Raw genomic sequence first — 27,758 nt, 5'->3', positions numbered from 1 at the left:
TTTTTCCGTTCAAAAGGCCTCACGATAGCTCAGTGCAGCATACTTACTGCAAGTATACAAGGCCTACAGTCATTAGTTACTAATATTTTTAAATATATGATTGCTTTAGCTGCTAAATTTGATGTTTTTCCACTCTTATTTCAACTGATCGCCAAATTCCTTTGTTCAGTATGTACAGTGATGTACCGTGAATGCATACAGAGCAACTGTATGATTGTGGGTGTACTGGTATGCATGGCATAGCCTTATCAGCGGGCTGGTTGTGTGTATACCGCTAATCCTATTCTGTTGTTATGCATACAACACAATGCGTATAATTATGGCCTATCCATTTTTGCAAAAAACTTGCCGGAAGTGGAATTTTAATGTATGCTGCCGTATTGAATGCAGGCTGCTTTATGACCGGGCTGCCGGGATGCTAGCCTACTACAACATATTCTATACGGTAGGTGATAAAGCTTGGAACCAGTGGAACCTTGAAACCAGTGATAAACCTTGGAATCAGTCCTAAAAATGCATAAAAACATGAAATAATGCCATTTGAACCTAAGGTTGTTACGAATCAATATTTGGAGCTTATTTTTACATGACCAGATTGGAATTTGACGGTAGTTTTGAAATCAGTCGCATATCCGATTCAATAATCAATATTTTAGAACAACCCAGTCATACCTCGCCTCCAGTGTACATTACTGATCTCCTAAATATAGGCATGCACGTCACACACCACACACCCATAATATGAACCAATCAGCGCTCCGCTCATTACGCCACCACATGGGGCCTATTTGAACTACGGAGCGGTGTGATCATACAGGGTGATACAGAAAAGATTGACTACACCATGCAGTACCGGCTGGCACTTATCCGTAGAAACGTAGATGAAGGTTTATTACCGAAGGTTTTAGCCGGGTTTGGAGATGAAAAATGTGAATAAATTCCTTCGCTGTGAGCGATTTCGAACATATTCATGTACACATCGAGAGATGTAGAGATATTTTCGTGATGTAACCAGTTCTAAGCGAACACATGTTTTAATGATTCCCGTGTGCATGTTTGTCACATCTACTGAGCTTTATCAGAGCATTATATATATACAAATGATTCTTCGAATAAAAACGTTTTATTTTAAGCCCCCCTCTTAGGAGGGGCTCTTAAGATACACGTGTGTGCGGGAGTATATAATGAATGATTAGAAATAAAGAGAGTAACTATATTGTATATCCTACAAACAATTTTTTTTGGTATTTTTCTGAATTAACTCCGTTGAGTTTACCGATTTCTCCGCGATCTTCCGGTGGTGGTTGCTATCCCATTGGTTGAAATTAAGTTAAATTAAATTTAAATCTTCATGGGAATTCGCTACATCATATGCCTAAGAAATTGGCCAATTATATTAATATTTTTATTAGAGAAATATCCGTCCTAAATAATGACAGAAAAGGGTGGTTTATTTCAATTTCGTGTCGACATGGTCGAGGTCACGTGACGTAAAAACAAAACAATCGCACACACCCGTCCAAAAAAAGCACTTTAAGAAAAACAAATACGTTTTTCCTGCTTAAAACCACACTGACGACTAAGTTATTTTAGTCTACTACCCAAATCTGAAGTATCAAAATGAATTACAAACTAGAACTAGCTCTATTTTAGCAAACGTTGCGTGAAAAATTCGGGTGAGCGACATTCTGAACCCTAGCGGCCAATAATTAAACTACTTTCAGCCGTCTGCTCCGGTCTCGTTAGGGAGTTTTTCCCAAATGTACGCGATGATGACGTGCCCCATTAACAGGACGTAACATCTATTTTAAAATGCGTTTCCAAAGTGAATGCATGAGGACAATCCATTTAAGTGTCGTATATCACTGGAAACGCCCGATTCCCGTGAATAAGGACAATCACAATGTATTACATTACCAAAACAAAAATGTGTCGGAAGGAACTATATGGATGGTCCCATCGCACCCCCCCCCCCCTCCAGCAGTATGACACAGAAGGGCTAGTTGACTGTCCACCGGGGGGGTTTGGGGGAGCTTCCCCCCAACGCACTGGTAAAAACCTATGTCGACGGAGGGGGTTTGGGGGGTGTCCCCCCCCCCCCCCCATTGTAACAGCTGTAGTTGTTAAGCCCCCCTTTAGGAGGGGCTCTTAAGATACACGTGTGTGCGGGAGTAGATAATGTAAATGAATGATGAGAAATAAAGAGAGATTGTATACCCTACAAACAATTTTTTTTGGTATTTTTCTGAATTAACTCCGTTGAGTTTACCGATTTCTCCGCGATCTTCCGGTGGTGGTTGCTATCCCATTGGTTGAAATTAATTTAAATTAATTTAAATCTTCATGGGAATTCGCTACATCATATGCCTAAGAAATTGGCCAATTATATTAATATTTTTATCAGAGAAATATCCGTCCTAAATAATGACAGAAAAGGGTGGTTTATTTCAATTTTGTGTCGACATGATCGAGGTCACGTGACATAAAAACAAAACAATCGCACACACCCGTCCAAAAAAGGCACTTTAAGAAAAACAAATACGTTTTTCCAGCTTAAAACCACACTGACGACTAAGTTATATTGGTCTACTGCCCAAATCTGAAGTATCAAATTGAATCACAAACTAGAACTAGCTCTATTTAGCTATAGTTGCGTGAAAAATTCGGGTGAGCGACGTACATTCTGTACCCTAGCGGCCAATAATTAAACTACTTTCAGCCGTCTGCTCCGGTCTCGTTAGGGAGTTTTTCCCAAATGTACGCGATGATGACGTGCCCCATTAACAGGACGTAACATCTATTTTAAAATGCGTTTCGAAAGTGAATGCATGAGGACAACCCATTTGTGTCGTATATCACTGGAAACGCCCGATTCCCGTGAATAAGGTCAATCACAATGTATTACATTACCAAAACAAAAATGTGTCGGAAGGAACTATATGGATGGTCCCATCGCACCCCCCCCCCCCCTCCAGCAGTATGACACAGAAGGGCTAGTTGACTGTCCACCGGGGGGGGGTTTGGGGGGAGCTTCCCCCCAACGCACTGGTAAAAACCTATGTCGACGGAGGGGGGTTTGGGGGGTGTCCCCCCATTGTAACAGCTGTAGTTGTTAGAGCTTGCACTTAACATATGCTCGTAGGGGGGTTCGGGGGAGCTCCCCCGACCTAAAGGGGGGCTCACTAAGTTCTTGACTTTACATATTAGAGCTTGCACTTAACATGTGCTCGTAGGGGGGTTCGGGGAAGCTCCCCCGACCTAAAGGGGGGCTCACTAAGTCCTTGACTTTACATATTAGTACATGGAATACAAAACAATCACAAAAGCTTACTTTTGCTTTCATCGAAGAGCAATAATTAGATATTTGCAAATGGCGGCCCGTCATGAATATAAGTTTATTTTCTAACGACAACAACACATTTCCAATGCACATTTCCAATGCACATTTCCAATCAATGATGACGTCATCCTCCACAAAAAGGTTGATTCTGGAACTACTGGCAAATTGCTATCAATAAAGTCAGCTGGGACGAGATTGGCAGTTGGGAGGGTATAAATCGTGGAAGAGACAAGACCACAATTGATTTTTTAAGCCTTTTAGCAGTTAAATTGTCAATGTTTGACCGCGACGCATCAAATACTGCGTGGGGTTGTGAATCTGAAATTTAGATTATGTTATTCCGGACAGTCGGGCAAGTAAATGGTGAAAATTAACTGGTAGTTGACCACGGAAATTTTTTGATAATCGACAAATTAGACAGACTTTGATATTTCCACTCTTTTCAGCCAACTGGCAGAAAAAATTCAAAACACGCCCATTATTACCCAATTAGCAAAATTCGAAATTAATTTTTTCATCAAATAATTTCTTTATATCTGTAGACTTGCCACAACAAATATTTTTTCAATACCTCTCCAAATATGTACTTGAGAGTTAAAAACATGCACTCGTCTAATTGATAGGCCTCGACCCTCCAACCTATGAATATTCATTAGTGGTCTTGTCTCAATGAAGGTAGATTTCAGGTGTTAACATTTTTAGATTTTTTTCAAACTAATGTAGATGACATCCCACAACTCTCGAACAAAGGAAAGTCATATCTGAACATTTTTGGAGAAATGAGAGACATTTCCAAGAGTGGTACAACTGTGCCAAAAGCGACGAAAGAGGACAAAATCGACAAAAAGTCATGATTTTGCAGCCAACAGGACCAAATTCAAAGACCAGCCCTGGCCAGAATAAGCAAGCTATGGAGCTAGAAGTTTAGGATGTGATTTCGGAATATCTTTGCTGCTTAGGGCAAAACTTTCAGAATCAAGGCCTAAGTAGTTTTAAAGGAATTACAAAATGAATGGCAGAACAACAAGACTTGTAAAAATAAAACCGAACTTAGACCGGGGTTAGGTTGGCTCACATTGGGGTCAAAATAAGTTTTTTTCTCATTATTTTGGCTTGTTCTGACCTTAAATCATCAGCAATACAATATTCTAAATGAATTAGAGTGATTTGAGTACATTCAAATTTTTCACTAAATTGACCCAAAATGTAGTGTAAATGGAGACAAGCCCACAATTGATTTTTTAAGCCTTTTAGCAGTTAAATTGTAAATGTTTGACCGCGACGCATCAAATACTGCGTGGGTTGTGAATCTGAAATTTAGATTATGTTATTCCGGACAGTCGGGCAAGTAAATGGTGAAAAATTAACTGGTAGTTGACCACGGAAATTTTTTGATAATCGACAAATTAGACAGACTTTGATATTTCCACTCTTTTCAGCCAACTGGCAGAAAAAACTCAAAAAACGCCCCCTATTACCCAATTAGCAAAATTCGAAATTAATATTTTCAACAAATAATTTCTTTATATCTGTAGACTTGCCACAACAAATATTTTTTCAATACCTCTCCAAATATGTACTTGAGATTTAAAAACATGCACTCGTCTAATTGATAGGCCTCCACCCTCCAACCTATGAATATTCATAAGTGGTCTTGTCTCGGAAGGAATGCGCCCGATTTCACGCGGTACTTGCACAGTGATTCCACGGTTTAGTACAGACTATTCCAAGGTTTATCACTGGTTACATGGTTTCACTGATTCCAAGCTTTATCAACTACCATTCTATATTAGCCAATAGGGCTACATGTTTTTAAAATACTAGCCATTTCTTTATCTGGAGTAAACAGTTAAAACGTTTGTATTCTTTCTTTTAGAAGAAGTCGAAAGATATTTTTAAAGAAGTAGCTACATACTTCGCTGGCTACAACGTACAGTGTAGGTATCGTTCCAAGAACATCATGATTTCAATCCTCTTCAACCCAGTTACATTTGCAGCTGTGACGAGCGGAAATTGATAAGCGTGCACTAATGCAACACCAAGTTTACAACTTCAATTAGACTCTTTCTATCTCAGGTCATATCAATACAAATCGGATACAGATAGGATTAATTAATTGATAAATAAGAATAAAACTTGTAGGCCTTTTATTCATTTGACTGCTGTAGCTGCTGTTGGTCAAACCAGCTCTTAGAATGCAAATACTTTTTCTCTTATTGGTGTGTGTCGGTGCTGCTATTGCATGGGATCCCACTCCTTATGAACTGCAGATCCTTGCTGACACGCCCTATGCGAGTCTTCCAGTAGGCCTCAAGAATGCGATCAGAGGATCCAAGATCCACAAGAAACGGGGTGAAAACAGGTAAGACGTCATCTAATAGATTTAATTCCAACAAAGGGGTGGCATTGTATTTTCGGAAGAGAAAATATCAAAAGTTTCTTGTTCGGCATGGACTAAACGAGATAAAATAATGCTGGGTCCTAAAGTAAGCTCATGTGAATACCCAAGCTAGAAATGCCACCAGCAGTATTCGCACAGGAACCCACAATAATAATATGATGACAATATTACCTCTCAAAGCGACTAGAGTCACCATTCCGCTCGAATCTGTTATACAGGTTGGTCAAAAACCGAACGACCGTACCTCTGCCATCCACATACCCTAAGTATAAGTACCAGAAGCCAGCCTTATTTGCCTTCTCTGAAGGGTGTCCAAGATATCTCGCTCCGGTCCGGTAGTTTAAGCTTTAGAACAAATCACCGGACGAAATACGATTTTTAAGCAGCTTTAAGTTTGGCTTAATAATGCCAAAAGATGTATCTATCATTGGGCAGACCAAGTTCAATAAATAGTGCATTAAAGGCAACTTAAAGATACTGTCTTAAAGCTTTTGAAAGGTGCATAGAGGTTATACATTTAATTAAATTTAAACGTTAAATAAACGTGTAATTGTTGGAATGACCTATGTAAGCACTTTTACGCATCTACTTAAATTTGCTGAAAAAGAATAGCATTTTGCAGCAGTGTTTAATGATGACATAATGTTGCAGTACGCAAATATAGCTTTAATCCGTATTAACGATGCTGTGATATGAGGTACCATAGTATCCTAGTATACGGAAAACATCAGTCCAGTCTTAGAACACAATTTATATATTCCTAAACAAATATTTATATATAGAGCCAAAGGTGATGGCAGGAAAATCTGATCAAATGCATTTCCGCTACTGAAAATCCGATTCACTTCATATTTGCAGGGATGGTGTATTTCATAGTGGTGAAAATAAAATGATTATAATTACCCTGACCTAATTAAGAGACAATTGCATTGTTATGGAGCCTTAAATTCAATGAAAAAATACTAGCAGTTAGCTGAAAATCGTCATGTTTATTGAATAGGTCATGGTTAAAACATTGGGTATGAAATCTGCTGTCTATTTCAGGTGAAAAGGACCAAAAAAACATATGAAAAATGTATTGTTTGAGTCTGAAGCAACAGTGGATCAGCCACTGAATAATAAGATACAATTGAAGTGAAATTAACTGGAGAATGAGTTCTCCAAATTGCCGAGCATCTTAACAGGCCTTCAAGTTTGCCGAGCTTGCCTATCCTAGGAAAGGAAATTGTATTTAATAAAGTTAGAAAATCTGTGTTGTTTGGTCTTTCAACGAAATATTGTTGTGTTTATCTGGTAATAAGGTTCTTCAAGCATGATGTGCATCAAATACAGAGAAAAATGCAGAGCTGGTATGACATATGGAAAGCGAACAAATTGCGAATCATGCATGGATATAATAGGAGTTTATCTACTGGCTATATGAGGTGGCCTCAAACGTATGCATTGGGTGTGGCGCCATCATCAAAACTCAATAGCTTATAACTTTGTGAAAAATAACCTAAAGCTATTACGCACAGTGTGTTTTATGGAAAGAATGTATATAATTATTATCATAAATAACAATACATGTATTCAGTAGCATATCATCATTGTAGGGTGCCCCAGGGCCCATTTTCAAAATTGGCAGGTTAACATGCCAACACATTCATAACCTGTTGGATCTAATGGTATGTACCTCACGCGCTACAACAGGAAGCAACCTCCGCAGACAACGGATGCAAGTTGGTCACATTCCCTGACTCTGTAGATTTGGAATCGACTACACATTGAAAATAAATTCCACTTTGATCCAACCCAGCCATGTATTTACCACAACTTAACATTTTAATAAGCTCTGTGTGAATGTGCCACACTTCCGGTCGTGGATGAAAACATGTCACTGCCCTGAAATACTGGTAGTGTTTTTTTGATGACCCGATATACGCGATTTTCTCCGTGCAGGGCATTATATAAATATTGACCGCCACGGAGAGTAACATGCCGAATGCCGCCCGCCGGGATAACATTGCATCCCGAAGGGGCAACATTTGGCATGTTACCCGACGTGTAGGGAAATTTTTATTATCTTGTACCAAAAGTCATTGTTTATTTTAAGAATAGGCCTACAATTATTCGGTTAATTGAAACGCCAGGTGCGGTGGGCACACCAGTTTCACCATCATCCAGGAGATGGCGCGTCCTTTTATATCGGCTTTTTACGTAAAGATGCCGACGTCGAAGAAAACACTGGTCGTGGCGGATATCATCAACTTATATGCAATCAAAACTCAACAGAAAACCTCGTGATGTTAGTGTGTATTAGGCAGTATAGTATGATTGTCTATTTTGCCGGGAGAAACGACACACTCTTGACATATTATCTGCTAAAAAAAGTAAATATTGCCCGCCAAGGAGAGTAACATGCCGAATATCGTCACGCCGGGAGACATGGCAAAATGTCGACCAGCTGGATCGAGCGGGCAACATTGCGAATACCACACTGTCACGTGACGTGTATCAGCCAATCATATTCACAGAATCTCACTAGAGTTCTGAGATTGCATGTCGTCGCTTATTGTTTTGCCACATGTAAGTTGCTGTCTGGATCTCTGAGCAGTATTTCTTTAGACACATTTTCTTTAGTATCATCTTCTAAAGCCCTAAAGATGGACTGGTCTCCAATAAATTTCATGCGAAGACTTTCACTAAGTTTGAAGGAGGGCGCTTTTGAATATTTTTCTTTCGGAGTGAAACTTACTATTAACTTTATCTCGTGAACGGCTGGTTTTGTGGTAACGCTAAATTGTGATAACAATCAACGTATTATCTTCTAGTAACTGGTGCTGCTCAAACGACCAGCCTGTTAACTCTGTCCAGAGGAGCAAGACTATGATGGAGATGGTGAAGGTGCACGAGAAGGTCAAGATTGGCTACACTGATTGTGGATTCCTTGGAGCTACCAGGTAAAACTACGACACTTCCTTTAAAATGAAGAAATCTGATAAAAACAGTGTTGAAACCTTTTAACTTAAATCCTGGCGCTGAGAGAGTTTTCGTGTGGCCGACAGAGGTCAAGAAGAATCCATTGAATTATCAAAATAGATTATCTTGGTGTCAAATATTCGCGATAGTAGAGTTTCGTTCCCATGGTAGTATTTTTTTCAAATGGCGCTTGCTGTTGCCATAGCGACATTTTCAGTGCCATTCTCACAGGACATTCTCTTTGGTCTATCTCTCGAACGCACGGAGCTAAGAATAAAAACAAACTGTCTGTATATCTGTGTTTAGACTTCTTCTATAGAAATTTGCTAATGAGAACCCCGTTTAAGGTCATAGTCATTGGAAAAGTCTTTCCTTCCTTTTTAGCTCACCTCTTAGCAGAGGTGAGCTTATCCCATACCGTGGCGTCCGTCGTCCGTCGTCGTCGTCGTCGTCGTCGTCGTCGTCGTCGTCGTCGTCGTCGTCGTCGTCGTCGTCGTCGTCGTCGTCGTCGTCGTCGTCGTCGTCGTCGTCGTCCGTCGTCCGTTAGCAGGGCACGTTTCGTAACTGTTAGAGCTATTGAGTTGAAACTTGGTACACATGTACCCTTATGTAATGACACCTTGGAGACGAAGTTTTGGTCCGATTCGTTTCATCGTTTGGCCACCAGGGGGCCAAATGTTAAAAGTGAAAATATGCAATATCTCCCTTAATAGTAGTCGGGAAATTTTGAAAAAAATATGGTAGGTACTTCTAGCAAAGGTGCATCATATATCCTCCGGGTTTTTGATTTGACCTCCTTTTCAAGGTCACAGAGGTCAAATGGTGTAAATTGGCCGTTAGGATGAAACGATGGCACGTTTCTAAACTGCAATGACTATTGATACCAAATTTGGTACACATTTACCCCTTAGTCAGGTGATCTCAGGGACCGAAGTTTGGTCCAATATGATTCACCACTTGACCACCAGGGGGCAAAATCCAAAAACCTTAAAAATGTGATTATTCCTTAACTTCTTGCCCGATTGCCACCAATTTGATATCATGGGTACATCTAACCACCATACAGTATATGTCACACAGGTTTTTAATTTGACCTTCTTGTCAAGGTCACAGAGGTCAAATGGCGTAAATTCGCCGTCAGGCCGTAACTATGGCACGTTTCCTAACTGCAATGACTATTGATCACAAATTAAGTACACATGTACCCCTTGGTCAGGTGATCTCAGGTACTGAAGTTTGGTGCGATCTGATTTGCCGTTTGGCCTCCAGGGAGGGGGCCAAATCCTAAATTCTTCAAAATGCCATTATTCCTAGTAATGACTTGCCCGATTGGCACCAATTTTATATCATAGGTATATCTAATTCTAACAACCATTCAATGTGTCACCCGGGTCTTCTTTGATTTGACCTACTTTTCAAGGTCACAGAGGTCGAATGTACTGTAAATTGGCCATTTTGGGGAAATTGTAATTGCTTGGACCCACATCAAAACTCACACTACATGACACAATACCATGCTCTTTATCCATCTTTCCTCCACATGAGGTGAGCACAATGGCCCTGGCCATTTCATTATCTTCATATTCTTAATATTTCTGGAAATATATTTTTTTTGTGGTAATGATAATTTTTTTTTAAACTTTTAAATTTGAGCGGTTGGCCTTCATGTCATTTCCTTAGTTTCTTTTTGCTGTGAAGTAGGCACTGTCGTAAATCGTTTTCATTTTATAGAATTTTTCCACTTACAATTCTACACATCCTTGAGCTGATAAGTAGCAAACTCTGTAGAGATTGAAAAGAAAAATAAATGTCATATTGATCATGGCTACAATCCACGAATGTTATCTGTGCTCTTTTGGTGGTTTCCATTATCTCTGATTTAGAGCATATTCTCGGCTTCATCATGCAGAGCGTTAATATTTCAACACTGATATCCGCCAAAATCTGTGATAACACCCAAACATAGAACCCTTGATCCATAACCTTCCGACTGGGACGTATAGAACCCGGAGCACATAAAGACCGGGACACGTAAAAAAAGAACAAATTCTGGAGCATTATTTCTTCAACATGCCGATGCGAACGTGTTATATGTAGACAAAATGTCCAGATAACGCAAGTCTTGCCAACACTCTTCAGATAACTAGGGCCAAACGGAACAAAATGTATTCCTTCAGCATGATATTCAACTCGGACTTGAACAACCTTTTCGACCATTCAGAGAACTAGAAATATCAGCCTTCGTTTTTAAAATGTTCTTCATATAGTTCATATCTTTCGGGCGTATGGAAGGTCGGACTTGTGGGATGTCGGACCTGTGGGGATGTCGGACTTATAAGATGTGGGACTTGTAAGATGTCGGACTCGTTAGATGTCGAAATCGTGGGATGTCGAACTCATGGGACGTCGGACTTGTGAGATGTGTGTATGTGTGGGGGGGGGGGGGGGGGGGTCAAGCATGTCACCCAGCGTTAATTGTAGCACATGCACAAGAGCACCGACTGTTTCACTTTCTTTTTGTTATTCTCGTTTTATTACCCTCATTACTTTTTTTTCGGGGGCGAAAGATGTCGAATAAGAAACTGAGGTAACTAACCCTTAACCAAGGGCCGTTAAAGAAAGATGAGAGTACGACTATCCTTTACGATTCCTTAAATCAGCCCAAGAAAAGTTCGTTTTCCTGCTAATATAAGGAAAAAGGCCATCGCAAATCCAAGCATAAATTTCCTATAACTGGGGTAAAGTGCGTGTTCCCAATAGTGGTAAAAGGTTGTTAAATAGTCGTACTAATTGAATTACTAGTTACATGATTTATTACCCGATAGCAACACAACATAATGATATGTCAACATATGACTTCTCGCTAGTAAAGAACATTGAGCAGTGAATTGAATGATGTCATTAAGAAACCTGTTCAGGTAGAACATAATAATAATAGTAAGTCTAAACTGGTTAATGATCATAAAACTGATCTAGTTACTTGTAAGCCACATGTTACTGGTAAATCAGAAGAAACACTGCAAATTAGGATACCGGCATTGAGAGAGTCAAGAATACATTCTTTGTCCCTAGATCTCTTTTTCTGTCGGCTGATATCACCATTTCCGGTGATTCTAAAAACAGTGTGGTTAACAACCCCGGTAGAAACCTGATTTCCAAGATATTGGTTACATGGGGAACAGAACAGATATTTGATCTCGACATTTAAAGATTTGTGGTTTACAGACGAAGAAAGAAACGATAGGGTGTTTCAAGGTATTCAATCAGACAATCCCAGGTAGCTAAGATCTGGTGTAGCTGTAGCCAATGTTACTGATGAAACTAGTGACGGAAAGACATTGAAATACAAGATACCATTAGATTTTGAGCTGTTTTACAATCATGCCCCGTTTTACAGGTTTCCGTTTCACGAGGACATTATCATTGAAATCACATCAGTACCCAAGGTGGAAATCAATGTAACAGACAAAATTGTATTCATGAACTACAAACTTGATAGCATATGTTTTGAATACGACATAGTAACTGACAAGACAATAGCCAGTCAAGTCAGTAACAACTACAATTCTGGCTTCTCAATCTATTACGATTGGATAGATAATTTCAAGACTGTCAGTGTTAAAGCTAACGATACACTTATAAAAGAGAACATTGGTTTTCCAAGGATATATATTAAAGGCATATTGCTTCTACTTGTGTCAGATTATGTCGAGTTCTAGAGATTCCGAGATGGTTGAAAACCCTAGTTTCACTTAAGGGCAGATTACAATAGAGAGTGTTTCTAATCAATTGTTCCCCAAAGGAATGAGATGATGGAACAATGGGAGGAGATCAAGAAACAGTTCATGTCTGAAGATCTGAAGAAAACTCATGGCTGTTACATGACAATGGAGAAATACTTCGGTGACACTAACCATTACGGGTTGTGGTTGTATCTGAGAACTACAGAGGATAACCATCTTCATGGTTCAGGTAACTAGCTTCCAAACAAAAGGGTGGAATACGATTATCGATCGCAAAAGAAGCAAGAATGGGGCCATACAAGTTCACAGATTACCTTCTTACAGCATTAGATTTCCTTCTAACCTAATGGATACACCAGGAAAGAAAGACATCATCAATACACTGTACCAAACTGTCTTATTGGGAACAACAACAATTCGTTACTCCTACTTCCCAAGAAGGTTTTTAAGAATAGATATTGGTTCACCTAGTCAGGCCAACCGAGAAGAGGTTCTGAAACTGGGTGGAACTGTAGCTGTTAGTAATGGGAAATAACAGTGCCTTTACCATCAAGGTATCTCACCAAGAAACATAATAAAGTGATCGAGCTTTGCTCTCAGGACAAAGTCAGATCGATTAGATCTAATTGATTGATAAATTAGATAATTAAATGAAAACTGTAATAAACATTGAATATAGAGACTTCCCAGATCAGAGTTCAACTGATTTAGTTATCAATCTCAACAAAGAAATTCAGAATGTAAGTAGTGTCAGTTTAACGTATGCAGGAATACCATGTTCATTTCACAACATAAGTGAAGCCAGTGAAGAAGTGAAGCATAACAAAATCAAGTTAAGAGATATACGATACCAGATGGCTCTATGACCTAGAAGGCTTTTCAAAAGCATTTTCATATCAATTGAAAGAAAGCATCTTAAGTAGAAATGCTGTTAGATTTGATTTAGAAGAACCAACTGGTAAAGCTATCTTACACTTACTTAAGAGAAAAATGAGAATCGATATCCTATTATGTTTATCGATCAAAGCAATTAATTGTTTAGTTTAAAACAATCGGAATGGCCCTATTCTGCGGTTGACGGTGAAATTGATTATCAAATTAATTTCAGACCAATGAACTATTTTATTTTCCACTGTGACATAATTAACACTAATAAAGTACTTAGTAAAGGTGAGCCATCAGATGAGCTTAAAGAATGCTAACATTGGAGAGCTGAAAACATACAAATTTGATAAACCAATACAGACACCATGTAAATCAAGTTTCAATAAAATAAAGATCAGATTAACTGATGAAAACGACAATTGTTAATCAAAATTGGATCTAGACTTGGGAAAATTAAGAGCAAAGCACCAAAATTACGTTAAATTAAATGGCAGGCATTGGTATGTTGATTGGCTCTGCTGTGATCAATGGATTAGCAATCACTGGATCTGGTTACCTTGTTAAAAAACTAGACAAGAACGGTTACAAAGCTGAGATTAAAAGACATAAATTGGCACACGAAGAATTACAGAGGGCCTCAACAGAATGGGAGGAACACAGTAAAATCACCATATCTAGTTTCACGTTTGAAGTCAGTAGGCCTTGGTGTTTCCCACAGGAATTCCCCTTATGCTTTCGCAATCAATGGTGAGTCACTAGACTGGATATTTCTAGAACCAGGGTGTAGACAGTTTGGCCATTTCACGTCTCGAAGAGAGTAGACTTATCAAGATTTTGTCATTTTTTATTTTACTTCAATGTCGTTAAAAGGGCCTACACCAGAGTACAAGATATGGTGGACTATTGGACCTTTGGATTATTGGTCTATTGGACTAGTCAAAACTGGAGGATTATTAATGGAGTACTGTATATTTGTTAACATGTGGATAGTATGGGACTGTGCATGATTAAATGATTTCAATGGCTTCCGGATAACGACCGTAATGCCGTGCCGGTCGATGGCAAGGAAGGTAAACAACATGGCTGACAACGGATTAATACAGAGTATGGATTCCAATGGATTCCAAAGTACGATAAAATATGCGACCTAATTCATGTTAATTTAACTTTACTGCAAACTGCTTGGCTCTGCTCAATGCACTTTACTAGCGAAAAGTCATATGTTGACATATCATTATGTTGTGTTGCTATCGCATAATAAATAGTGTATTTAGTAATTCAGTTAGTACCACTATTTAACAACTTTTTTACCACTATTAGGAACACACACTTTACCTTTGTCATAGGATATTTGTGGTAGGATTGGCGATGGCCTTTTTCCTGAAATTAAAAGGAAAACGAAGTTTTCTTCGGCTGATTTAAGGAATAGTCATCGATAGTCGTACTCTAATCTCCCTGTTACCAGAGCCGTTCAAATAAAAAGTCAGGTCACGGCAGGTTTCCTAAAATCCCACAGCTCTCTCGGGCAATTAAGTGGAAGCCATGATGAAGCCTTTTTAAATTCAGCTACAAGCTGAACCGAGATGCAAAACAATGATGGAACGAACAATATTTAAGGAAATATATTACTCTGCACATGAGGTACATACATGATTTATCGGGTTACAAATACGTATACTAATAAAAACACTTTTATTACTTACAATACAAATTGTATTGATTAGAACGATCTAGGAATTTAGACAGATGTGTTGATAAGCTGCTTATTGCCAAACAAAATATTAATTAAACCACAATAAGCTGCATACACTCTCATCTGTTTGCAATTTGTCATAAGAAATATATAATAAGGTTGTAATCAACACGCAACATATACTGTAAATTGTTTCTAATGATGTTACTCAAAGATTGATGTACACATCATAAATGTTTGTAAGGTTTCAGTCAAAGTTCTTGTTCAACAATATTGGAACGGAATACCGCACACCACTTTGCACTTATATATGTATGAGTATCAAAACAAGCTCATCGATGGCAAAATGAACCGTTTTTTTTAATCTAAATAAACTAGAAACTGGGATTCAAAATCACAAAGCTATCAAATTTCCCATTAGATGACAGTTTCATTAGATTAGGACAGTTTTAATTGACTTGATATGGCCTTTTTGCTTTTTTTCGTTTTTTATCGCGAACTTGAAATTAAACCTGCTATAAAAATAGTTATAGTCGGTCAAAATTAATAAGATATGAATATCCCATTAGATGACAACAAATGGAACCATTGTGATACCCTTCGATGGTCCAGTTAGCACCGACAACATTCTTAACTGCTAACCACAACAATATGCGATGATGTGGAGTAGAAAACGCTTTTCGAAAATTATTCTTAAACCAGTGCCATCACTTTTCCTCAAAACTGTCGAAAAGTAAAATGCAAAACATATCGCTTTTCATATAAATGCTATATTTGACACTGTACACGTGTACCACGTGACCCGAGAGAGCTATGTCCCAACGCGCGTCTTCTGAAACTGGCGGCGGCTTTAATTTTGAAGCCATACGTTCCCTAGTTGCCTGACTCTTTATTTGAAAGACTCTGCTATTACTAAGGGCTACTTATTAATATGCATGCGTAACCGGATGCAAATCTGAAAAAACTGTACACGTACCACTGATTCAAAATTCTCATGTAAATATTGACGGGCTCTTTCTTATTCTTGATATTGCAACACATTCTAACCAACTTTATATGAACATAAAATGTGGAAGAGAAAACGAGAACGAGGTGGAATTTTTGCGTAATAAACATAAAAATGAGGAATCGAGATCGAGATCTGCGTGGCATTTTGACGTCGGAAGAAACTTTGGTGTCCAGAGTACATAGAAACAATAACACATATCAATAAACTTAACTTGCTTACCTCAACGAGATAAAACAAAATCGCTTAATTCTCGTTCTCACTTTCTCAACCTGTCTAATATCAAGATGCAAAAAAATAACAACTATAGTTTGGTTCAAGATGTTAAGAAATCTTGAAAATCGCTCTAATTTTCACAATATCTCTCGGTTTGTCATCAAACCTGCCTCAAATTGATTGTTACAGCATGTCACTGCGTTTTTATCCCTACAAAAGTTCATTCATACCACAACCGCTCCTGGCCGCGTACCTGTAATAACGTTTTCAGCCGTTTTCCCTTTAAAACAGTACTTTCTACATGCTCATAACTTTTTCCGAGACGTAATCTGGTAGGAACGCTTTCAAAGCCAGAAAGACCTCTCCTAGCCTGTCAACCCATGAAATTTTCGTTGTACGTTATGCATGATAATTTGAGGGTTTGGGGGTCTGTACTGGGGGTGGGGGGGGGGGGGATTTTTGACGGCTTTTAACCCGCGAGTCAGCTTTTTCACCACGACGGGTTAAATGGAGCCTCAAAACCACATAAGTAAGCCAATTGGACTGAAACTTCATCATTTTCTTCATTTTAAACACACCTTATTCTCAATTTTAGAAATATTACATCTTAAATGGAAAATACCATTCAACTGGTATGGTGAGACCACGCATTGATCTCAAACTGAACTATTTTCGTGTACAACCGCGTGCTGATTGGTTTAATACAGGTGCGTGACCTAGTAGAAAATTGCCTGATGTTCCAGCATAGGCCATTTACTAGCCATATTGAAGAAATGCTATGAAAAATGACGTTGGATAAGCTCCAGACGCTCTGTTGCAAGTAGCGTCAGCATGACCCATGCATTTAGCATTGGGGCTCATATGCTACACAAAACCATCATTTTCTGGAGCGGTTGTGGTTGGAATGAACTTTTGAATGGATTAAAACGCAGGGACATGCTGTAATGCACAGTTTGAGGTAGGTTTGATGAAAATCCATGAGAGCAATTGTGAAAATGAGAGGCGATGTTCAAGATTTCTCAGCATCTTGGACAAGACTATAATATCAACTCCAAATATGTGTAACGTCACTATTGCGTCCTTCGCCAGATTTATAACGTCGCGCTGCCAAATCATGATGTAGTTCGCGGCATTTAGACATCAACTGCCATAACTTTTTCCCAATATCTCACTCGAACCTAATATTTACAGGGCAATAACACTTCACCCAGGGCATCAATCCATAAACTTTTTGACAGGTCAGGACCATCATAATTTCAGGGTTTCGGGGTCTGAAGTTTTTGGGGTCGTGTTTGTCTTGATTTCACACGTCCACCACGTTTAACGGCTCGGCGGGTTAATTGGATTCCAAAATCCTCGTCGGTGAACATATGAGACTCAAAGTTCATCAGAATGTTCGCCAGAAACAACTTTAATTCATGATATCAGAGAAACTACATTCTGATTGCAAAGATAGCACCCCTACTGGACAGTCGGACCACGCATTGATATCCTTAAAGTACTACTTTCCTACGCTGATTGGTCAGTTAGTGATGCGGGGCCTTCTCGTCTTGACCCATGGGTCTCACTAGCCAGTGGTGATTTGAATGATTACGGTGGATACAGATGGGCCTACTCTATCCCTATTGCTACTTGTTCAGATATAAATGTATTTTGTGAAAGGGAAGCTCTGACGATTATTATGGGAAAATACCAGTTTCTTCTGTGCACTTACGTGGGCCCTGCATGTTTTGTATAGCTAAACAGGATGTTGACATTGACTGATTCCTGTGAGATTGCACATGTTCTCAAGGTAAAATGTCGAGGGCAAAAACTCAAACAAAAGCCGCAACGACAGCCTATTTTTATATAAAAGATTGAAATAGTTGTCAGTTGGCTTTCTCAAGGTGATGAGTAGATGTGTATGACTTTTTTTCACCATCCTTGTTAATCTTGAAGGCATAAAGGTGACATTTTTTCAAATTTTCGTTAACATACGGTGTCTCGTGCATTGTGCTGCTCCTATATATGCATGACTGTATGTCTAGACGACGTAGAAACTTGGCCAGATGTATTCTAGAAATGACAAGCTATTCAGAAATGTATATGTTTGTGTTAGAGTAAGGTACCGCCAAGTCTACAGCCGCTGGAACAGGGGTATGCATGAAATAACGTCACGTCAGTTTTGGAGGCAGGTAGGACTGACCGGCTAGTGTGACCATAAAAAAGAATGTATGGGACACTTTTTTAGAGAGCGTGGAAAAGTATCTATCTTGGAGAAATCCCATCCAAAATAGGGGTGCTAAATTTAGGTTTCCTTAATTTATTAATGACGTGATGAATACCATAAAAGCTGCAATTGTTTTCGTTAGGCTGAGCGTTTTATAAATGTGGCAAATGAACGGACCCCCCCCCCCCTCACCAGCCCTAAAATGGCTGCCGCTTTACAATTTTCAATATGACCGCCGCATAATGAAAGATGTGACTGTCACAGCCAAAATATAGTGGCTAAAACTGTATCGGTTTTGATCCGAATAAGATGATAAACGTGCTTGATATGCCGCATTTAGCAAAATGTGGGGAATGAATAGACCACCCCCCCTCCCCCTAAAATTTACCGAAAACTGATCACAGTCGCCACGGAAGCAATGGTAATTTAAAACAATAATAACTGCGTTGCGGAACCACTAATTAGTCTGTGCTTGTGTACCGACCGATCGGTCTTCGTATAATAAGAAAACCAACCGAGTGTGTTTTTGGAGTGGATATATCACATGAGTGGTTGTCTTGGCCCGGAAACCCACGAGACCGAAGAGTCATTTTCTGTGTATCAGATGCCACTAACTGCAATTTTTTGAGGGATTTGTAGCCCGAATCATCGCAAGTTTCACTTAACTAAATCCTAGACCAAAAGTGCGCCTTGCTATGCAATGACATGAAATCCACGGCCGCAATGAGGAGCTGACGTTACCGGCTGTTATAAAACGCGGATTCCGCGGAAATCCGCGGAAAAATCTAACTTGTCTACAGGGTGGCTACCTGAACCGCAGGTGAGAGTTTTTCATAACTCACAACGTAGTGAGTATAATGGTTACGTGTGTATAAAATGTTAACAAAATTCATATATCCATCATGTCCATCGAATCTGAAAAAATTTGTGCAGACCCATGACAGTTCCGGTTCCGGTACAGTTTGTTGCATTCCATACGGGCCGCGCTTGCCGATCCTGCTTTCACGACGCACCGCAACCACAGTTACCATGATTCCCATTGTTTCCTTCCTCGTGACGCAATTATTTCATGACGTCATGAGCCATTGACCATTCACGCAAGTAGATTTATTCACACCGGCGCCACTGAAGTGCGGATGTGGGACATCATGATTTTAAAAATCGTCTGCTAGGACATATGTACAGGACAACGTCGGCGGAGACAGATGTGACATTTTATTGCAGACCAAAGCAAACGTCCTCTTCTTCTCGATTTACGTACTTTACTTCAAAAAAGTCAGTTTTAACACTACTGCACAATTATAGAGTGGTCTTAAAGTTCCATTTGGATAGAGATTTGACGGACTGATTTGGCAATTCATTCCAACCATGCAACTGTTTCAGAAATGAGAAAAAGCTCCTGGGTGTCATGACATGCATTCAATTATTATTTCACCACAAAGAGCTGCTTCTTTCAGCAGATATGAGACAGCTACCGGGGCGGGGACTATTTCTTTATGGGGCCTTATTGTTCAGCGTCTCCAAGGAATTCTATTTTTAGAGTCCAATGGGGGGTGTTGGGGGGAGGGGCCTTCCCCCAATGTACTGACTAAAACCTGTCACTTTCAGAGAACGGGGAGGGGGTTTGGGGGACTCATCCCCCGATGTACTGGCTATATATGTCAGATATAAGGACGGGGGTTTGGGGGCTCCCCATGTCAAACAGTTGTGTGAGTTCACTAGAGATTGCTCTTTACATATTATTAGTAGTGTGCATTGTTGTGCGCATGAAGTACTCCTGGTGACAAGGTCTTTGGGAATCCCCGTTATATGGTGCGCTGTATGCGCCGTAAATCACAAGCACCTTGTAGTTTGAAATAAACTTATACGCTAGACGGGCCGCGAAGTAAGTTTTTGTGATTTCTTAAATTAGACTTCAATGTGCAGTCGCATATGGTTGGTTAGGTTCGAGCTGCAAGGAGATTGTCCTAAAAAAAATTCGTAGACCAGAACTCAGTTCGTCATCGACTTATATTTGAAGGAGGCATATACATCAATCCGGGCATCAATCACACTTGAAAGCAGCCTCGCAATGTGTTCCGTTAGGGAAGGAACCACGGTGGTGTCGAAGATAACATGCAAAGTTTATCAACACCAAGAAAAAAAGAGGGAAGAGTCGATCGGAATGGCATGAATGGCGCTCCAGAGGATTAAAGTCTGACCGATGTGCAGATAACTGGTAGTTCTTGCCTCCGATTAATGATTTATGTTGTTATTAGTATAATATAATTATCATTAAATATTATGCGCGTATTTACTGGCGGCTTTGTGATTTTTCCGTGGATTTCCGCGGAATCCGCGTTTTATAACAGCCGTGACGTTACTACAACAGCGACAAAGACGTACTTTGTCAAGACCACAACAATGTTTCGTCACAAAGACTGTTCACCGCGTCACATAGTTCACCCGTGTGATCAGGGAAAATATCACACAGCTGGGTGGCAGGACTGACGACGCTCAGAAACAATCGAATAAAGTTGTTTTGCCAAGTCTAAAATCGGTTTTAATGGTGTTCAACCGATAGATCATCAAAAGATCTAGGGTTTGGTATGATTTTCTGTCACGATTTATATCTGATATGATTTTGAGACAGGTTTTCGCAAAACCTCGATGACGTCTTGGCATGTGATAAATATCTATAGGTCTCGTTAGGGAGTTTTTCCCAAATGTACGCGATGATGACGTGCCCCATTAACAGGACGTAACATCTATTTTAAAATGCGTTTCCAAAGTGAATGCATGAGGGCAACCCATTTGTGTCGTATATCACTGGAAACGCCCGATTCCCCTGATTCTGCAGGATGTTAAATCGGGCATTTTATTTCTTTAAATAAATCATAAGCGTCGCATTTGCTCCTACCTCTGTTCACCATCCCAAATGGCAATATTGCCAATTGGGCCGGACAATCACGAAAAACCCCAAATATTATACATTTCCCATGAAAGACAGTTGCTTACGCTACACAAAAATAAAAAAAAAACGAGGGTCAACCATTGAACTTTTGAGATATGTTGAATTTTGCATAAATCAGCGAAAAACGCACCAACTGGTACTGCACGGCATTTCAACACGGGGCCGACGCACATCCCAAGTTCAGTGTACACATACGTCGGCAACAAGAGTAAATGCGTAGTTTCTTGTTAGCCGCCTATCGAGTAGCGCTCTAGGTTTCAGAAACTCCAAAAAAACATGTATTTGCCAAAACAACTGCTGAATCAACACTGACATACTGTGAGGACCGAGAAATCAATGATTTTAGGAACTACGGTTAGAGCTTGGCCGCGCATGAATACAAAAAAAGTCCCTAATGAGACTATAGATTAATCGATGCATTGGTGGCTTATTATGGTTTAGAAAGATGAGCCTTTGACTAAACAGTCAGTTGGCCGCGCCCCCATTTCCGCGTAATTCTCTCTGCGCTATGACGTCACTGCATATCATTACGAGCTCATTATCGCGTACATTTAGGCGTGAAAAATATGAAGTCGGAAATCGATCCTAAACTTGCCAAAATCTTTCTGAATGACATGTAAACGGAACATATTATTCTAGATGAAACATTAATTAGTAGTTTCATTAAGAAAAAAGTGTAAAAAGTCCTGAGGTTTGCTGTTTACGTAACTTTGAACAGCGGTCGTCGCCCGAAAATTTGCAATTTTTTCACGTAATTCTGTTGAATAAATGCACCTAACTCATCAAAAACATCGCGCGTGCTCAGAAGTAATGACTGATATTTATTGTTATATGTATCTTTGACTGAATAACATGATAGTAAAAATGATTACTTCTGCCGCACGGCTGGAAAATACGTTTAAGTTGCCTCTGATTTTTGTCAGAAAATGTTGCAGCCGGATTTAGGTTCCGACCACACCCGAAGTTGAGCCGAAGAGGCCCGAACACTAGGATCGCCACCATCGCTACAAAACGTGTTCTAGAATACCGATTATGAAAACTTGTCCAATAGCCCATCCTGCCGTCCCATCCCTCCTTTCATGAGATCACCATTGCCCAAATTTAATGAGACCACCATTGCCCAAATTTAATGACAAAATGATGCAAAGAAGAAACTTAACATTAAAGATAACTAATCCTCTCTTCTGCATCTTGAAACTCTTTAACAGTGAAACGCTAACATTGAAACAAGAACACTAATAACAAACAGACAGTCAATTGTTGAAGGGTGTAAAACACAATGCCAAATTCAAATTCTTGCAAGTGGTGCTGTTGAACTTTTCAAGTGGAAGGAATCAAACTTATTTTCATTCGTGACGTTATTTGCTAATGATTGTTTACACCATTCAACAGCTTGACATGTTCATCAAACCCGATTGACTTGAGAAGTGAAAGTATTAGCTGAAAGATAAAGCAGATTTTTCCTGAATGACAACAGCATGGATGTACAATTACAACAGACAAATTGATGACAAACTTCAAGTTAAACCAATCACAATCTTGCAGGAAGATGTCCTGTAATAGGTTAAGTTTACACCTTTTAACACTGGCATTGGTCATGCTGCTCAAATTACATACTTTATCAGCTTTTTGGTATTATCTTTTACTGATACAGCAACTCTAAAAATGAGATGATGGCAAGTTCTGTGCGCGATGTCTGGCACAAAATAACTCTTGTGGGGGTACTGATGAGGCTATTCCCGGCTTTATAAGCATCATTGATGGCTTGGAAGCTCGTTCAGACCCAGGCCAGGGTCAGGGAAAATAAACTATCCATCCAAAGGTCGTCCAAAATTACCAGACAATGCCTATTATTGAGCCATGTCACCTAGTAGGCCCTGGTGTTTTGGACCGTGAAGATCCACATTGTAATGTGTATATGATTTCTTTTCCTGAACTATGGCAGCCTTTTACAAGCAAATCTGGCAAAAAAAGTGCCTAAACATAGGCAACTAAAATTACCAAACAAACAAACAAAAGATATATCATTATGAGAAAGTTTATTTTCACAGAGGATATACAGAGAAATTTCTGAATTAAGAATCAGTCGGATTGCCCAACAATGTAGTAGTAGTGACATCTCAGTCACCTGGATCTGTTCGGAAGTGAAGCATTACTGTTTGAGCACATCCACACAAATCGATAGTATTCCTGGTCAATATCAATGACGATATGGTGGAACACATGACATACCTCCAGTCTCATAACATAACATAACACTCACTCAGTCAGTCACTGTCAGTGTCACTCTGACATGTCTGATGTGATGACTATTCTACCAGTAGCTTTATCAAAAGGCTCAAAATCATCTGGTCATTTGGCCACAAGTTGTAGAAATTATAGTCAGACTAAGCATATTCATCAACAGAACTCAAACAGGCTACAATCATGCCATTCTCACTTTTAACCACAATTTATTTGAGACACGCTGTGCATTAAAATATTTTTACAATATCGCGTCGTGCACGCAATTGCCGCGAAAAAGGGCTTGATTAACATCACGTGATCCAAAACGTCATAAATAATTAATGAGATTTCTTCGAAAAATCACCAAATTAAGTGCCAAAAAAGAAATATTAAGGAAACCGGGTGCTCAAATGTTTTTAAAGATGTGAATTCATTTTGGATTGGTCAACCACTTCACAAAATATCAATTTACCAAATATCGCCGCAAAGCTGGAAAATATCTTTGAGTGAGGTATGTTCAGCGAAGATTGCGAAAATATCATCTTTCGAAAAATTGATCAAACTCGGTTGATTTTGCTTGGAATTTGATGAAATAAACACCAATTTTTCCTTTCAAAACTTACAATTTCGCCATCTTTGATAAATCGCTCTCCCCGAACAGTCATACATGCTACAGAGGTTTTAGTCTCTGCCACAAATATGGCGCGAGTTAGTACCAAATTTTACCGATATGTGACAGTAGCATCGCAACGCAGAGAGAAACGCTCTTTTGGCGCTGCGAACGGGGGCGCGGCAAGGCAAAAATCAAGGAAATTGCGTGGCCATAACGTTGTCCGACGTCATAAATCTGGTGAATGACGCTATGGTGACGTTAATCTCTTGGAAGTGACTACTTGGCAAGCCCGGCTTACCAAACAGCGACTTTTTCTTGTCCTGAATGGAGAGCCGAACTCATTAATATTAAAGTAAAGTCTCCAGCTCGCCAAACAGGGTAGATTTTTTACCTGTTTGGCAAGCCCGACTGGCCGAACAGGGTGGCCTATTAGTGCTTTTTGGCAAGCAGCTCTCCAAACAGGACAAAAAAGATGCCTGTTCGGCGAGCGGCCTGCCAAATAGACCCGGCCTAATCTCTTTTCTAGATGTTCTCTGTACGATATGAGATATACACAACAATCCAAATACTACGTGGACTACTATGAGGTGCCCGACCAGGATGCTTGCCCAGACAAACACGTTAAGTGCTGCAAGGGATTCGTTCTTGTTGCACAGGATAACTGTCTTAGTGAGTTGGATTGAAATATACCAACGTATTGTTTCAAAGTTAGGCTATTCAGAAGATGTAGTATATGAAAGATGAACGCACGTAATGTATATTAAATGTTTGCACTACCAGGATTAATTAAAATCAATACATTGTGAACATTTCGGCACGGTGGCCATTGTATGTTTTATACAGCCATGAATCTCGTAAGACTGGATATATTCAGCTGATCGAATAATTGTTCAATTCCAGCTGTGCGAAATTGGCTTGCGTGACCCGAGAGAGCTCTGTCCTAGTGCGCGTCTTTCGGAACGGGCGTGGCTTTGATGTTGAAACCATTCGTTCCCTAGTTGCCGGTCTCCTTATTTAAGAGACTCTGGTTATACCTAATTACCTCATGCTTTATGTAATCTATCCGTGATAAATGTAATGTTACAAATATCCTGTACTATTATTTGTTTTTCTGTGTTGTGCTTGCAGGTCTGGACGAAGCCGGTGATAACATAGACACTCTGAAGGACCTCATTGAAGCTGGTCTTATTGGAGGTGGCAACGGTTTGACCATGTAGGCAACACCGCAATTTACTGTCTAGTTTTAACACCAGTAAATATATTTCTACGAAATGACCATGTTGCATCTCAGATTTATGTTCCCGATCGTGGCCCAAAAGCTCGTTGATTGACGGAATACGACACAATTTACCATGGGTTTGCTTAGTTGAATTCACTTCCGATTGGGATTCCAAATTTCGGCCCAGCGACACCAGTAGAAAATAAATACCCCAGGGAAAGTATCCATAACAATTTGGCTGGGACATCCTTGAGGATGAAAACAGCAGTTACCGGAGCAGCCCCTCAGGACTAAACAATGCACAACCAGTCTGCACCATTGCGCTTTACCGAGAATCTTGATAACTTGATAAATCATCATTTACTGGACATAGATTAAGAGACCCAACGCATGCTATTGCCACAGAACATATGCAAATTAGAAACAATTTGAAAATCCTCCAATGAAAAAAATGGTTCCGATCAGTGCATTCAGCCCGGAGCCATCATTTTCGTGACGTCATCAAAATAGACTAATGGCTACCAGTTTCAATGAGAAGATCGGAAATTTTACTAACTTTTGAAAACTATTACTACCGTGAAAAAAAGGATTACTCTGCGGTACTTCAATAAATTTTACATTTGCATAACATTTTCTTTTGTTTAGAGAAACAGTTAATAATAATAATAATAATATTTATTGCACCCCCATAATTGGGGAAAAGAAATATTCAAGTACATTCAAAGACCGTAAATAGTAGTTTAAACTTTCAGTACATAGTATAGTATAAATTAAAATCACTTGAGCAAAGGCCTGGTCAGGGCCATATACATAAAAGATATATAATGCAATTTAAAAACTCTTCAGTGAGAGCCTGGTCAGGGCCAACTCAGTGCCCCCCTTATTGTAAGTGGGGGAGCGGAAGAGAGATCGAAGAGAGTCCACGACTCCGTCAGACATGGGCGCGTACATTCATGTTACAGATTTGACCGTTAGTCAGACATAGAGTGTCACACCCAAATATTAAGATAGGGGCGCAAAGTGTGCGCCAAAGATACACCTTCGCTTCAGTCAACAATCCAGGGTAACACAAACCATTCTCAGCATTGGCATAAAAAGCTCCTCTACATTTCCTTAACCTTTGATCAACGTGATCTTTGCCACAACCATTATTATCAAATCGCACTCCTAACACATCCAGCTGTTTAGAGTGCCATACATTAACCAACTTGGCTCCTCCTTGAAATCATGTTTCCCAATAATCAAACACGGGGATTTTACAGTATTGAATTTGAAACGCCATTCAATGGAATAGTTTACGCATACATTTAACAAGTGCCTGTAATCCAAAAGTAGTAAAACTAAACAGAGTGACATCATCTGCAAACGCTATAGAATTATACTCTTCGCAATCAATACAAACACCTCTCTTAGTTTTGGAAACACGTGAAAACATATCATTCAAGAAAATTTTAAAGAGGTAAGGAGACAAAATACTTCCTTGCCGGGTACCCTGCAATACTCGTATTGACTGGCTATACTCTCCATTCCATTTTACTGTAGCCGATAATCTGCTATACCAATTTCGTAAAAGAAATCAGTGACACTCCGGGATCTCATCAAGCAATTTCAAAAATAATCCTTCATGCCAAATGCTATCAAAGCATTTCTCTGCGTCAAGTGCACAGACAAATAGAGGCGATTTACAGTGATTAACAACTTGAGGCAATGTCGTGCAAAAGAGCACATCCAAATTCGACACCGTTGCCCTTTTTAAAACCAAACTGATTATCATTAGCTTCATCAACTGGAACCATAAAGCCTTCCACTATCTTAGTATGTACAGAGCTGACTGTTATAGGTCGATAGTTATTTGGACAATTCGGGTCCAAGGTATTCTTTTTAAGGACAGGCACTATCACACCTAGGCAAAACACATTTGGCGCAACTGTATAGTGCTGACAACAAAAAATGTGACTACAAACCATCGCGGGAGCGATGGTGTTCGGCAACCAGCGGGGATGTATAGTGCTGCCTTCATCACTATACTTAGAGACGATTTCAAGCAAAATCATTCCATTCTTCATATGTAACTATGCATGTTCTCTTGCATGTTTACCCCACATAGGCCTCGTACACTAGCGGCTGTGCTTCCCATTGATACACAATATTGGAAAATACCTGTAAATATTGCATAACTGCGAGGATTCACCTGCTTCCTTTCTGCAAGTTGCAAGTTGCAAGTTAAAAATGCAAGTTGCAAGTTGAAAATGCAAGTTGCAAGTTAAAAATGCAAGTTGCAAGTTGAAAATGC

The 27,758-nt window shown here is 39.6% G+C and overlaps 1 protein-coding gene across 1 annotated transcript; it reads left to right on the top strand.

Moving 5' to 3' along the window:
* Positions 1–5,495: 5,495 nt before the first annotated feature.
* Positions 5,496–25,521, top strand: LOC135486402 (uncharacterized). Its single transcript, XM_064769162.1, has 4 exons — positions 5,496–5,702; positions 8,555–8,683; positions 24,773–24,915; positions 25,375–25,521. Exons 1-4 carry the CDS (start codon positions 5,536–5,538, stop codon positions 25,461–25,463), a joined length of 528 nt encoding a protein of 175 aa, XP_064625232.1. The 5' UTR covers positions 5,496–5,535; the 3' UTR covers positions 25,464–25,521.
* The last annotated feature ends 2,237 nt before the right edge of the window (positions 25,522–27,758 follow it).

This window comes from Lineus longissimus, chromosome 4, assembly GCF_910592395.1.
Source record: "Lineus longissimus chromosome 4, tnLinLong1.2, whole genome shotgun sequence".
NCBI classification, from domain to species: domain Eukaryota; kingdom Metazoa; phylum Nemertea; class Pilidiophora; order Heteronemertea; family Lineidae; genus Lineus; species Lineus longissimus.
Note: the sequence above shows the minus strand (reverse complement) of the source record. Positions and strands in the feature narration are given on the sequence as shown.

What these genes read in the sequence shown, in the direction of transcription:
- LOC135486402 (XM_064769162.1), top strand. Translation starts at nt 5,536, where the DNA reads ATGCAAATACTTTTTCTCTTATTGGTGTGTGTCGGTGCTGCTATTGCA. An exon ending in GGATTCCTTGGAGCTACCAG is followed by an intron (nt 8,684 to 24,772) that starts GTAAAACTACGA and finishes TCTCTTTTCTAG; the next exon opens with ATGTTCTCTGTACGATATGA. An exon ending in TGCACAGGATAACTGTCTTA is followed by an intron (nt 24,916 to 25,374) that starts GTGAGTTGGATT and finishes TTGTGCTTGCAG; the next exon opens with GTCTGGACGAAGCCGGTGAT.